We start from the raw sequence: 15,670 nt of genomic DNA on the forward strand, positions 1-15,670 counted from the left end.
GACTGTGGAGGTGCCAGATCGCAGCCCAACCACAGCCACAGAGGAAGTTCATCGCATCTCCCGGTCCACAGCCAGTTTCCAGAGCTCCTTGGGGCCCACGCAGCAACTCCAATGACATGAGGCTTGGGGCTGACCTAAGGGATCTCTTAACGGTTTGGTTGGAAAGACCTTTTAGCTTGGCTGGGATGACAAAACACCAATATAAACAGCTGAGTTTCAAAACCGCTCGGCAAAAAAGGTACTGATGAAATGGAAGGCTTTCTGCTCAAGGCTGGAGTCCCGAGCGAGAGCCCAACCATCGCTCAAGGGAAGCAAGGGAATCGGCTTCCTGAGGGGCTCTGCTGAGACCTCCCCCCTGAAGCTCTCTCTGCGGGAGGATCATGCTGCGGCGACCTCCTGAATGTGCAGGGGGGAGGGGGGGGGAGGGCTGCAGGAGTGCATGTAGAGATGAAATGTATCAGTTCCTCTAGTAAGTTGTAACTCCACGATTGTTGGTGATAAATTTTGCCCTGAAAAACATACTAGTTGTTAAATGAACTACCTTTCACTCCGAAAGTCGGTCCTTGAGAAGGCTGCCTCAGACAGGCAAAGGAGTTGACGTTCAGGTGCGCAGTCAATGCCTGCACGAGCCCAATTGTAACCGTACTTTTCCCTTCTCCCAGAGGGGTGGGTGTGATCCTGGTGTGGGGGAAAAGGAACAGTAAATTTAATATTTTCTAGACAACCTATGCACAGTCAATCTATGGTACAAGAACCAACTCGGAGGAGACTGAGAGAGGCCAGGCCACTCCAGAATCACTGAACCATTCAACTTCCTTGGATCTTTTTATGGTCTACCCACATCACAAAAGTCCGCGCTTAAGTTAAAATCAGGATATAGACGTATCTTTACCAAGAGTGCCAAGAAAGAAAAGTTAATTCAGCAGTAGTGCCAATAACACTATCAACTTCAAGAAACGGCAAAGAGTTATTCATCAAAACGATTTAAGTAATTAAGCTGATGTCATTCTCTTGCTGATGGATAAGTTGGCATTTGTTCTTCCAGGGCCATTTACCGAGGGCATTAAGTGGGCACGAGGCCTAAGTCAACGGTCCAGGGGTGGTGAGGCATGGCCGGACTCTCATTTTGGAAGGGATTCTAATGTCCCCATTCGTCCATCTCCTTCTAGATATCAGTGTCCGGGGCTTGTCCAGCCATGTTTAAACACAAGCTGTGCCGGAGGCTCATTACCTCCAGGGTGGCCCATTCATTTCCTGATAGCTTTTACAGTTAGACAAGTTCTTTGTCCTAAAGAGGAGATATCTGCATTCCTGTAGCTTCCTACAGACACACTCAGCCTCTCCCTTCCCGTATTGGGAAGGAGTAAGTCCACAGCTCCTAAGCACACTCAGGAGGTCAAGTCTGCTCTGGGAGCTCACTGTTGAGCACACACCCTACAGAGCCAAGCATCAGAGGCTCACAACATCAAAGAATTAAGTAATGGGACAGGCGTCTATTACATTCCCAAGTAAAGACCCATGAAATTGTTCCTTGGCATATCCTAACCACTGTTACAAGTTTCAAAACTTCTTTTGCCTTACAATTTAGTCTTCTGTGGGTTAGATGCTGTGAGCCAGATTGTCTAGGACGCTCAACCAAAACAAAACTGATGACAGAGTTTTCTGACCCAAAAAACCCAGCGATGTGACCACAAAGAAGCAATACAACTATCTCCGTCCACCACAGCAATACAATCAATCACTCTTTCAGCAAATATTTCTTAAGTGCCACTGTGTCCAGGTAACTAGACCCCGGGGACACAGTGACGACCACACTGGACTCCACTGCTGACCTCACAGAGCTTATGGCCGATGGGAGATGTGGAGAGATCAATGAGCAGTTACAATGAATGTGAGAAACGCTGAGACAGAGGAAACAGGGCAATTACACTATATTATGAGAGCACACAGGACGATCCAAGTAGACTTGGGACAGCAGGGAAGGCTTCCTGGTGGAAGTAACATCTAAGCTGAGACCTGACAAATGGATGAGAGTTCGCCAGATAAAAGTGAGGGTGGGTTTGGGGTAGTTAATATGCTAGGCTCTGTGCTTTATATTTGTTGGGTTAATCTTCATTTGATAAACGAGGAAGCTAAGGCACAGGAATTTTAAGTATCCTGCCCAAGGCCACACAATTAGTAAGCAGTAGAGCTGGAAATTAAACCCAGGCAAGTCATCTGACTTCACTAGGTTATTTCTATGGATGGAAATCATTATCGATAATGAGTAATTCAAAGCATGGGAATGGAGACGATCAGCCAGTGGAGGGAACAGAGTACAAAAGGGATAAAGAGAGAATTGTTAAGAACATGGTCTCTTAGGGAATAGTTAGAAGAGAGCAAAGGGAAGCTAAGAAGGAGCAATATTAAGTTCGGGAAACCCTGACAGGAGGCAGAGGTGTGACAGGGGAATCTTCGAAGGGAGCCATGGAAGCGTCCCCAGACTCAAATGCAGTCCAGTGAAAAGCGGTCACTGGATGGAGCAACAAGGAGGCCACTGGCAGGGAGCTAGTGATCCCACTGGAATGCTCCTCGGTGGTGACGTACACTTCCAACCAAGAGCCACAGGCATCACGATCTTACGTAAAGAAAATGCAGGTCAGATGTAGGGTGGATTAAGTACTGTACTGGTATTTACTTCTTGCAAAGGAAGAGAGGCTTTACTTAAATGTGTCACATGAAGGATTAGATTTTCATCCCTAAGGATATGCTCACAATGCTGCTGGCGAGAGCCAAAAGCAGACACGCCCAGAGATGACCTCCCAAAAACTCCAGCTAAGCGTCCAGCTCTTAATGAGAAACACAGGACTGCTGAGCGTTCTGCCAACTGATATAATTCAGGAAAATCAGAAAGTAGGAAGTATTTACGGGGAGCAATCAAAGGAGAGCTACCAAAAAAATTTTATTTCACCTTAATTCCTACATTTGGCATCAAAATTTGGCTTAATTGTCATCTCACGATCCTTAGCTCACCTTCCAAACTATCAAGTTGACTGAGGAAAGAATAAGCACCACGTTAACCTAATTTCTTTTTCTGTAAGAGCCTGGAGTTTATGGAAATGGAACTGGGGGTTCTGCTCATTATCTTCCACATCTTCTCCTAGGATATTTATCTGCTCCCTCCAACTTCCCACAGGACTCATTTCGTGCTTATTATCTAACTTTTCAGGGGGCATTAGGACTACAAGCTTGCTGAGGTGAAAGACTATTTCCATTGCGTTTCTGTCACATGTCCAGGCATAGATGAGCAAAAAACATTAGAAAAAGAAATGACACCTTTTCTAAGACAAATGTTATTCACTGTCAACTACAGTAAAAACGAACTGAACGAGTTGGAGATCTCCCAGACATCTCCAACTCAACGATAAGACCCAGGTCCACTCAACGACCAGCAAGCTACAGTGCTGGACACCCTATGCCAAACAACTAGCGAGACAGGAACACAACCTTACCCATTAGCAGAGAAGCTGCCTAAAATCATAATAAGGTCACAGTCACCCTAAAACACACCAACGGACATGGTCCTGCCCAGCAGAAAGACAAGATCCAGCCTGACCCACTAGAACACAGGCACCAGCCTACACAACCCACTGAACCAAACTTAGCTACTGGGGGCAGACACCAAAAACAACGGAAACTACAAACCTGCAGCCTGTGAAAAGAAGACCCCAAACACAGTAAGTTAAGCAAAATGAGAAAACAGGGGAATGCACAGCAGATGAAGGAGCAAGATAAAACCCCACCAGACCCAACAAATCAAGAGGAAATAGGGAGTCTACCTGAAAGAAGAAATCAGAGTAAGGATAGTAAAGATGATCCAAAATCTTGGAAATAGAATGGAGAAAATATAAGAAATGTTTAACAAGGACCTAGAAGAACTAAAGAGCAAACAAACAATGATGAACAACACAATAAATGAAATTAAAAATTCTCTACCAGGAATCAATAGCAGAATAACTGAGGCAGAAGAACGGATAACTGACCTGGAAGATAAAATAGTGGAAATAACTGCCGCAGAGCAGAATAAAGAAAAAAGAATGAAAAGAATTGAGGACAGTCTCAAGAGACCTTTGGGACAACATTAAATACACCAACATGAGAATTATAGGGGTCCCAGAAGAAGAAGAGAAAAAGAAAGGGTCTAAGAAAATATCTGAAGACATTATAATTGAAAACTTCCTTAATATGGAAAAGGAAATAGTCAATCAAGTCCAGGAAGCACAGAGAGTTCCATACATGATAACTCCAAGAAGAAACATGCCAAGACACATATTAATCAAATTATCAAATGTTAAATGAAAAGAAAACATAGTAAAAGCAGCAAGGGAAAAACAACAAATAATACACAAGGGAATCCCCATAAGGTTAACAGCTGATCTTTCAGCAGAAACTCTGCAAGCCAGAAGGAAGTGGCAGGACATATTTAAAGCGCTGAAAGGGTAAAACCTACAACCAAGATTACTCTACCCAGCAAGGATCTCATTCAGATTAGACGGAGAACGTAAAACCTTTACAGACAAGCAAAAGCTAAGAGAATTCAGCACCACTAAACCAGCTTTACAACAAATGCTAAAGGAACTTCTCTAGGAAGGAAACACAGGAGAAGGAAAACACCTACAAAAACAAACCCAAAACAATTAAGAAAATGGGAATAGGAACACACATATCGATAACTACCTTAAATGTAAATGGATTAACTGCTCCAACCAAAAGACAGACTGGCTGAATGGATACAAAAACAACACGCATAGATATGCTGTCTAAAAGAGACCCACTTCAGACCTAGGGACACATACAGACTGAAAGTGAGGGGCTGGAAAAAGATATTCCATGCAAATGGAAATCAAAACAAGCTGGAGTAGCAATTCTCATATCAGACAAAATAGACTATAAAATAAAGACTGTTACAACAGACAAAGAAGGACACTACATAATGATCGAGGGATCAATCCAAGAAGAAGATATAACAATTGTAAATATTTATGCACCCAACATAGGAGCACCTCAATACATAAGGCAAATGCTAACAGCTAAAAAAGAGGAAATTGACAGTAGCACAATAATGGTGGGGGACTTTAACACCTCACTTACACCAATGGACAGATCATCCAAAATGAAAATAAATAAGGAAACACAAGCTTTAAATGATACATTAAACAAGATGGACTTAATTGATATTTATAGGACACTCCATCCAAAAACAACAGAGTACACTTTCTTCTCAAGTGCTCACGGAACACTCTCCAGGATAAATCATATCTTGGGTCACAAATCAAGCCTTGGTAAATTTAAGAACATTGAAATCGCATCAAGTTTCTTTTCCGACCACAGTGCTATGAGAGTAGATACCAATTACAGGAAAAAATCTGTAAAAACTACAAACACATGGAGGTTAAACAATACACTACTAAATAACCAAGAGATCACTGAAGGAATCAAAGAGGAAATCAAAAAGTGCCTAGAAACAAATGACATGAAAACACAATGACCCAAAACCTATGGGATGCAGCAAAAGCAGTTCTAAGAGGGAAGTCTATAGCAATACAATCCTACCTCAAGAAACAAGAAACATCTCAAATAAACAACCTAACCTTACACCTAAAGCAATTAGAGAAAGAAGAACAAAAAACCCCCAAAGTTAGCAGAAGGAAAGAAATCATAAAGATCAGAGCAGAAATAAATGAAAAAGAAATGAAGGAAACAATAGCAAAGATCAATAAAACTAAAAGCTGGTTCTTTGAGAAGATAAAGAAAGTTGATAAACCATTAGTCAGACTCATCAAGAAAAAAAAGGGAGAAGACTCATATCAATAGAATTAGAAATGAAAAAGGAGAAATAACAACTGACATTGCAGAAATACAAAGGATAATGAGAGATTACTACAAGCAGCTATATGCCAATAAAATGGACAGCCTGGAAGAAATGGACAAATTCTTAGAAAAGCACAACCTTCCAAGACTGAACCAGGAAGAAACAGAAAATGTAAACAGACCAATCACAAGCACTGAATTGAGACTGTGATTAAAAATCTTCCAACAAACAAAAGCCCAGGACCAGATGGCTTCACAGGTGAATTCTATCAAACATTTAGAGAAGAGCTAACACCTATCCTTCTCAAACTCTTCCAAAATATAGCAAAGGGACGAACACTCTCAAATTCATTCTATGAGGCCACCATCACCCTGATACCAAAACCAGACAAAGATGTCACAAAGAAAGAAAACTAAAGGCCAATATCACTGATGAACACAGAGGCAAAAATCCTCAACAAAATACTAGTAAACAGAATCCAACAGCACATTAAAAGGCTCATACACCACGATCAACTGGGGTTTATCCCAGGAATGCAAGGATTCTTCAATATACACAAATCAATCAACGTGATACACCATATTAACAAATTGAAGGAGAAAAACCTTATGATCATCTCAATAGATGCAGAAAAAGCTTTTGACAAAATTCAACACCCATTTATATAAAAAACCTCCAGAAAGTAGGCATAGAGGGAACTTACCTCAACATAATAAAGGCCCTATATGACAAGCCCACAGCCAACATTGTTCTCAATGGTGAAAAAATGAAACCATTTCCTGTAAGATCAGGAACAAGACAAGGTTGTCCACTCCCACCATTATTATTCAACATAGTTTTGGAAGTTTTAGCCACATCAATTACAGAAGAAAAAGAAATAAAAGGAACCCAAATCAGAAAAGAAGAAATAAAGCTGTTACTGTTTGCAGATGACATGATACTATACATAGAGAATCCTAAAGATGCTACCAGAAAACTACTAATCAATGAATTTGGTAAAGTATCAGGATACAAAATTAATGAACAGATATCTCTTGTATTCCTATACACTAATGATGAAATATCTGAAAGAGAAATTAAGGAAACACTTCCATTTACTATTTCAACGAAACGAATAAAATACCTAGGAATAAACCTACCTAAGGACACAAAAGACCTGTATGCGGAAAACGATAAGACACTGATGAAAGAAAATAAAGATTATACAAACAGATGGAGGGAGATACCATATTCTTTTATTGGAAGAATCAACATTGTGAATATGACTCTACTACCCAAAGCAATCTACAGATTCAGTGCAATCCCTATCAAACTACCAACGGCATTTTTCACAGAACTAGCACAAAAGTTTCACAATTTGTATGGAAACACAAAAGACCCCAAATAGCCAAAGCAATCTCGAAAAAGAAAAACGGAGCTGGAGGAATCAGGTTCCCAGACTTCAAACAACACTACAAAGCTACAGTAATCAAGACAGGATGGTACTGGCACAAAAACAGAAATACAGATCAATGGAACAGGATAGAAAACCCAGAGATAAACCCACGCACATATGGTCACCTTATTTTTGATAAAGGAGGCCAGAATATACAATGGAGAAAAGACAGCCTCTTCAATAAGTGGTGTTGGGAAAACTGGACCGCTACATGTAAAAGAATGAAATTAGAACACTCCCTAACACCATACAAAAAAATAAACTCAAAATGGATTAAAGACCTAAATGTAAGGCTAGACACTATAAAACTCTTGGAGGAAAACACAGGCAGAACATTCTATGACATAAATCACAGCAAGATCCTTTTGACCCACCCCTTAGAGAAATGGAAATAAAAACAAAAATAAACAAGTGGGACCTAATGAAACTTAAAAGCTTTTGCACAGCAAAGGAAACCATAAACAAGACGAAAAGACAACCCTCAGAATGGGAGAAAATATTTGCTAATGAAGCAACTGAAAGGATTAATCTCCAAAATTTACAAGCAGCTCATGCAGCTCAGCTACAAAAAAACAAACAACCCAATCCAAAAATGGGCAGAAGACTCAGACATTTTTCCAAAGAAGATATCACATTGCCAACAAACACATGAAAGGATGTTCAACATCACTAATCATTAGAGAATTGCAAATCCAAACTACGATGAGGTATCCCCTCACACCAGTCAGGATGGTCATCTCAAAAAATCTACAAACAATAAATGCTGGAGAGGGTGTGGTGAAAAGGGAACCCTCTTGCACTGTTGGTGGGAATGTAAATTGATACAGCCACTATGGAGAACAGTATGGAGGTTCCTTAAAAAACTACAAATAGAACTACCATATGACCCAGCAATCCCACTCCTGGGCATATACCCTGAGAAAACCATAATTCAAAAAGAGTCATGTACCACAATGTTCACTGCAGCACTATTTACAATAGCCAAGACATGGAAGCAACCTAAGTGCACATCGACAGATGAATGGATAAAGAAGATGTGGCACATATATACAATGGAATATTACTCAGCCATAAAAAGAAACGAAATTGAGTTATTTGTAGTGAGGTGGATGGACCTAGAGTCTGCCATACAGAGTGAAGTAAGTCAGAAAGAGAAAAACAAATACTGTATGGTAACACGTATATATGGAATCTAAAAAAAAAAAAAAAAGGTTCTGAAGAACCTAGGGGCAGGAGAGGAATAAAGACGTAGATGTAGAGAATGGACTTGAGGACACAGGGAGGGGGAAGGGTAAACTGGGAGGAAGTGAGAGAGTGGCATGGACATATATACACTACCAAATGTAAAACAGATAGCTAGTGGGAAGCAGCCGCATAGCACAGGGAGATCAGCCTGGTGCTTTGTGACCACCTAGAGGGGTGGGATAGGGAGGGTGGGAAGGAGATACAAGAGGGAGGAGATATGGGGATATATGTATATGTATAGGTGATTCACTTTGTTATAAAGCAGAAACTAACACACCATTGTAAAGCAATTATACTCCAATAAAGATGTTAAAAAAAAACAATTAGTAAAGCTTGTCCTAAGTCATTAAAAAAATAATAGTCTGTTCATTAAAAAAAAAAAAAAAAAAAGGATAACCATGGTCCATTTGTTGTTTCCCATTACACTTGACTGAGGCAAATAGTTCAAAGTCCCTGGCCTCTTGTAAATACCTTTGTTCTGCTCTGCAACTACAGTAACTAGAAGAAAAACTCACAGATATTTAGATAGTTGCACAGGGCAGAAAATCACAATCTTAGAAGAATCAAAAGAAGTTATTTTTACACTGACCAAAATGGTTTGTAACATTAAAAAATAAACTAAAATAAAATCAGGTATTTGGCACTCTAGACAAACAAATAGTGATGTGAATATTTTCCTTTAATACGAAATTCAGTCTGTTCACACTTTGAATTTGGGCTTCTTTTTTAACTGCTGGGTCCAAGCGATTCAGAAAAATTCTAAAAACTTCTGCATGGAAATCAGTAAAGGGTGGATGGAGACCCATTCGGCATACACTTTCAATGCCCTGCAGCTGCACTCCGAGTCAAGTTCTCAAACAAATTCCTTTTCATTAGTGTAACTAGGAAAATATGTAAAACTCAGGAGACCCTAAGATTCTTTTGGCATATTTCCCTGAACAATTCCCAATACTTTTCATTTTGTCAGGCAGAGCAAATAAAGTGATGTGTAGGTGTAAATACCATGTGAAGTGTAGCTGATGAAATACAGATGATTCTGATGGAATAAGAAATTCTGAAGTTTGAAGAATAGCATTTTAAAATGAATTAATCTGTTTTGCATTTGGGTTATTAATAGTAGAAGGTTTTTTTAATCCCATGGTTTTATATTTTAATCCCACTGTTGATATATTCAAATCACATTTATACATGAATTCAAACGTGCAATAATATTTTATTATTTAGCTTTACTGAAAAATTATTTGGGCATTTGAATTCTTCTAAAGCATGAGAGAAGACTTATGTTATAGTATTCAGGGATAAAAGCAGGACACAAAATGGTATTTATGGCATGATCTCAATGTGTAAAAAGGACAGATGCAGAGATACAATCCTGGAAGGAAATATAAAAATTTTGAATACTTCTGTGTAATGAGAGATTTCGTTTTCTCCTTCTTTTTACTTTTCTTTATGCTAAATTTTTATTCAATGGGTCAATATTATTTTCAGATTAAAAAAAAAACTTTCAGAAAAAAGGAAAAAATCATTTAATGGACTGGTAATTTATATTTCTTTTTTTCCCTAACATCTTTATTGGAGTATAATTGCTTTATAATGTTGTGTTAGTTGCTGCTGTATAACAAAGTGAATCAGCTATATGTATACATATATCCCCATATCCCCTCCCTCTTGGTCTCCCTCCCACCCTCCCTATCCCACCCCTCTAGGTGGTCACAAAGCACAGAGCTGATCTCCCTGTGCTATGCAGCTGCTTCCCACTAGCCATCTATTTTTTTTTATTATTTAAAAAAATGTTATTGGAGTATAGTTGATTTACAATGTTGTGTTAGTTTCTGCTGTACAGCAAAGTGAATCAGTTATACATATACATATATCCACTCTTTTTAAGATTATTTTCCCATAAAGGTCATTACAGAGTATTGAGAAGAGCTCCCTGGCTATACAGTAGGTCCTTATCACTTATCTATTTTTTATATAGTAGTGTCTATGTGTCAATCCCAATCTCCCAATTTATCCCTCCCACCCGCTTTCCCTCCTGGTAACCACAAGTTTGTTTTCTACATCTGTGACTTTATTTGTTTTGCGAATAAATTCATCGGTATCATTTTTTTTTAGATGTCACATATAAGTGATATCATATGATTTTTGTCTTTCTCCATCTGACTTACTTAACTCAGTATGACAATCTCTAGGTCCATCCATGTTGCCATGAATGGCATTATTTCGTTCTTTTTTATGGCTGAGTAATATTTTATCTTTATTTGTGGTATATATGTACCACATCCTTTTTCTTTTTTTGAGTTCTGCTTTTTTTTTTGAGTTGTTTTTTTTTAACATCTTTATTGGAGTATAATTGCTTTACAATGGTGTGTTAGTTTCTGCTTTATAACAAAGTGAATCACCTATACATATACATATACCCCCATATCTCCTCTTGATCCCACCCCCCTAGGTGGTCACAAAGCACCGAGTTGATCTCCCTGTGCTATGTTGCTGCTTCCCACTAGCTATCTATTTTACAGTTGGTAGTGTATATATATATGTCCATGCCACTCTCTCACTTCCTCCCAGCTTACCCTTCCCCCTCCCCATGTCCTCAAGTCCATTCTCTACGTCTGCGTCTTTACTCCTGTCCTGCCCCTAGGTTCTTCAGAACTTTTTTTTTTTTTTAGATTCCACATATATGTGTTAGCATACGGTATTTGTTTTTCTCTTTCTGACTTACTTCACTCTGTATGACAGTCTCTAGGTCCATCCACCTCATTACAAATAACTCAATTTTGTTTCTTTTTATGGCTGAGTAATATTCCATTGTATATACGTGCCACATCTTCTTTATCCATTCATCTGTCTATGGACACTTAGGTTGTTTCCATGTCATGGCTATCGTAAATAGTGCTGCAATAAACACTGTGGTACATGACTCTTTTTGAATTATGTGGACGGGTAATTCATATTTCTTAAGAAGCTGCAACCATGCGTATAAGGGCTTGATAATGTCACTTTTCCATAACTGACCTGACAAAAATTAAAGGTGATTTTATTTCAAATGAAGTTTTCATTTTAGATTATAAATGATTGTTTTGCTGTTTTAAAGTGATTTCAAACATCCAGCTATCAAAAGATTAGGTAACAAAGGCAGTTTACACACTTAAAAAATATCTCTTGTTGTGTTGGTGAGGGGAGTTCATTCCTCTCTTATAGAATACACTGTTATATGTCTTTTCTAAAAACCTCCAAGCTCTGAGACAGATGCATATATACATCTCAAAATCCTACCCTCACAGCTTCTTTTTCTTTTTTAAAAAAAATTTATTTTTTTTTAAAATTTATTTTTGGCTGCATTGGGTCTTTGTTGCGGCATGCAGGCTTTCTCTAGTTGCAGCGAGCGGGAGCTACTCTTCGTTGCAGTGCACGGGCTTCTCATTGCAGTGGCTTCTCTTGTCGTGGAGCATGGGCTTTAGGCGCACGGGCTTCAGTAGCTGTGGCACGCGGGCTCAGTAGTTGTGGCTCGCGGGCTCAGAGCGCAGGCTCAGTAATTGTGGCGCACGGGTTTAGCTGCTCCGCGGCATTGGGGATCTTCCCAGACCAGGGCTCGAACCCGTGTCCCTTGTGTTTGCACGCAGATTCTTAACTGCTGTGCCACCAGGGAAGCCCCAGCTTCTTTTTCAATGCAGGTGAAAGCAACACAATTTGATTTTTGTTCCTTCATACGTCTTCGTTATGTAAGGGAATTTATACCACAATTTCAGAAAAAGAACTGTTGACGTCCTTGGGTTAAATCTGTACTTGAGAATTCAGGTTTAATTTTGGCTTCTACGTATGACATGGCAGCCTGGCTTCTTCCGATCAGTTACACACATAAAGGCCAGCAGAGACAGAGTGGAATGATGTTCTACTGGGTATGGACCAACACGTAGTGGCAATCTAGGCGGCCAGGCTGGCGGTCACTCTCTGGCATGTGGCTGGAGGCCAGGTTATGACTTCAGGTTTGGAATCTGATAACAATACCATCACAGGTTTTGTTTTACAAGTATCAATTCTGTGTTCCCAGTGAAGGGCAGGGCCTTGTCTAGATTTGTGCTTTTATTTCCAATACTGACAAGCCCAAAACAGAGTAAATCACAGCCCTTCCATGTGAAAAATGGCTGCATGGTTCTTCCTTCGTAAACTGAGACCACATCCTCCTGAGTTTTCCTAATTCTTCCTACCTTAAACAGGGTGAGAAAACCAGCAAACCCACTTACTAAGAGCACCTAAATCCTGGAAGAAGGGAAGCAAATCTGTGGATAAGATGCTAAATTTGCTTCTGAAGTTCTTAATGTCTCAGAGTTAATTTATTCACTGTAAACAAACTTGCGTGAAGCCCACTTCCAGAACAGCAACACTGACTGACTAGATGTTCCCTCCAGACTCTGGGACCCAGGAGTACCCACCCCCTGCCGTCAGCCAGCTCCTTTCACAGATCTACCCCCCCAGAGGGTGCCTCAGTTGAGGCCACATCTCCCCTCAAAGAGGTTTCCTACAGCTCAGTTATGGGGACATCAGGGCTGGGGTCCTAGGCTGGAGAGCATCCCATTAGGATTGGGAATCCAGCTGCGGTGAACCTGGAAGTCTGAGAGGTTTAAGCCACAGGCAACAGAGGTGCTGCAGCAAGGTATGAATTCCTTAAAAACACAGCCACCGAATGACTCTAGCTGTCCATCTCTCTTAGAAAACAGTAACAGAAGGAGATGGGGAAAGAGGAGCTGGGGGGTGGGATGGGGGGTGAGGTCGGGGGGCAGAGGAAGGCTAAAGGAAAAAGGGGAAGAGATATGAAGAAATTATGATACCATTAAAGAGGTGATATTATGGATGCTATCTTGCTTTATCTGTAGTTTTATCTTTATTTGTAGGTATGAAAAATTGAATTCATCTCTAGGGATTGTTCCTAAGCAGATTATTGGATAAATGCACAAATATGCATGCCCATGGTTGTGAATTTCAGCACTGCTTATAATGGCCAAAGATGGGGAACAATTTGAGAGCCCATCAATAGAGAATTGGTTAAATAAATTGTGGGACATCTCTATGATATCTTCAAACCTTTTTTCTGCCTTAATACACTTGAAGAAGAATGAGAAACATGCTTTACTATCAGTGGCTGAGCCACAGCTATGTTTCTTGGTGCTGGGAAGATGTGTAGAATGGAACCCACCCTCATCCCAGGCATTTCTACCACCCCCCCCAAGCCCTACCCCCAGCACATTGAAGAATCTGGGATGTGAGCAGTAGCATGTCAGGTAGTCATGCAAAATGATAACACAGCTCTATCCTGACTCCCACGGAGCTAGGTATACAACATATTGTTAAATAATCAAGTTGCTTACAGAATAGCATGTGTTCAATGATCTCATTTATGACAGACTGCCTTTGTGTCAAGATGGTCTCAAATGTGAACAGCCGTTTATACTTTCTTGTTTTTACTTTCTGTATTTTTCAAATAGTTTTACAAGTATGCATGACTTTTATAACCCGAAGAAGAAATAAAGCACTTACATGAATAATCAGATATGTAAAAACCAAGCTAACTGTAAGTCAAGTCCAGTTACAAAAATGTCTCTGCCTGTTAACAAACAGGGTTTTGTGCCCCAAGCCTCGGCCTATATACCATTAGTAAGTCAATGCAATGACATTTCAAGACAACAAAGGAAGTTATACAGTCTCCTAATGCTCCCTTACATGCTCCTAATGCTCACATTAAATAAATATTTGAAATCCCTTGTTTTCTATTGTTTTTCAGCTGATGAATGTATTTCTTTTTTTAAAAAAGAGGCAAAATAAAGCAAATGGCTCCTTTTCACAAAAACTGTGCATCTGCCTTTCGTAAAACGAGCAACACAAATGTAAATGGCCCAATATTAATTCTGAAATGCAAGAAAGAGAGATGAGTTTTTGTAACGCAAATTCATAAATATTAAGGATACTAATCGAAAAGTCTAAGTCTCACACAATGATCCGTTCATTTTCCAATGTTATTTCTAAGTAGGAAAACAACCCATTCGGCTCAAAATATTTTACTTTCAATTCTTATTTTAATTTTTATCATGAAAAGCGAAATGAAAAATCCAAGGCAGAACCAGGGTGATCAAAACACAATATGGGAAACAAAAAGCGAAGTCCTGGATTAGGAACTCGTTACACTGTATATTCTGTGGAGGAGACTCATTTGTTTTACACTGAAAATAAAAACTTACCTCATGTCAAATGAAGGACGGCCAAGGGAAATGGACAAAATAATGTCAGGCTGGAGAAGAGGATGGATTTGAGGGGTGTGGTGACAGATACAAACAGGGAAGAGAGTTTTATAAACGTCTTCTCAGTAAAAGAGATTTTAAAAGTAGTCTTACCCAGCAACTAAGACGTATTTTCCATCTGCTTGATCCTTTAACCTTTCTAGCAGGGACAAACGGACTTTGGCTTTGCTTTTGCCATAGATTTCAATTTCATCTGCAAGCAACCCTATCTCCTTGGCAAGGATATCCACAGCTTTTGGAGTCTGTGCTCTTGAAATCTCGATATCACTGGGTGGGGAAACATAAGAGGTAAGAGAGTCTGCTCAGCTTAGGTGGTCGCTGCTTGAGTAGAAAACAGCTGTACACCATGCCAACAATTAGATCCAATGGCTTTGTGGCCCTTTCTCCCAAGTAGGATTAAGTACAACTGCTAACAATTAAAGTGCGTAAGAAAACGGTACATTGCTTTAGATAGAGAAGCAACTCTTAAAGATTCTAGAATTCTTCCCAGGTGCCAGGATACACCTCTGCCATAGGAAAGGAGATGGATTATTACCACGTGTCCAAAGGCCACCCCTCAAGATAACTCCACGATAGAGCACAGTGTTTTTTATGGGTCATCGCTGAATTCCTTAACCAGGAATAGAGGCGTTATTGCATAATGCTTTATTACTGGGCTAGCCACATGTGTCTCTTGGCAATTCAAAAATGTGGAAATACTCTTTTGTTTTATCTGTGTCCATATTTTCCCTCTCAAGTCAAAAATCGTATTTCAAAATATTTCATTAATTACATAACTGTCGGTAAATGGAGCTAGTGCCCGAGACTCGACTTCAGACACAGGAAATTTTAGGAACTCCAGAG

General features: G+C 39.7%; 1 protein-coding gene across 6 annotated transcripts in view; it reads right to left on the minus strand.

Annotated features, from left to right (window-relative positions):
• Positions 1-15,670, minus strand: part of MTHFD1L (methylenetetrahydrofolate dehydrogenase (NADP+ dependent) 1 like) — a 195,584-nt gene that overhangs the window by 141,488 nt on the left and 38,426 nt on the right. For all 6 annotated transcript variants that reach the window (XM_060029784.1, XM_060029788.1, XM_060029785.1 and 3 more), the window contains 2 exons: positions 14,921-15,094; positions 542-678 (listed from right to left, as the gene is read on the minus strand). In XM_060029784.1, coding sequence (XP_059885767.1) covers positions 542-678; positions 14,921-15,094 — 311 coding nt within the window. The remainder of the gene's footprint in view (positions 1-541; positions 679-14,920; positions 15,095-15,670) is intronic.

This window comes from Delphinus delphis, chromosome 14 (assembly GCF_949987515.2).
Source record: "Delphinus delphis chromosome 14, mDelDel1.2, whole genome shotgun sequence".
Taxonomy (NCBI): Eukaryota; Metazoa; Chordata; class Mammalia; order Artiodactyla; family Delphinidae; genus Delphinus; species Delphinus delphis.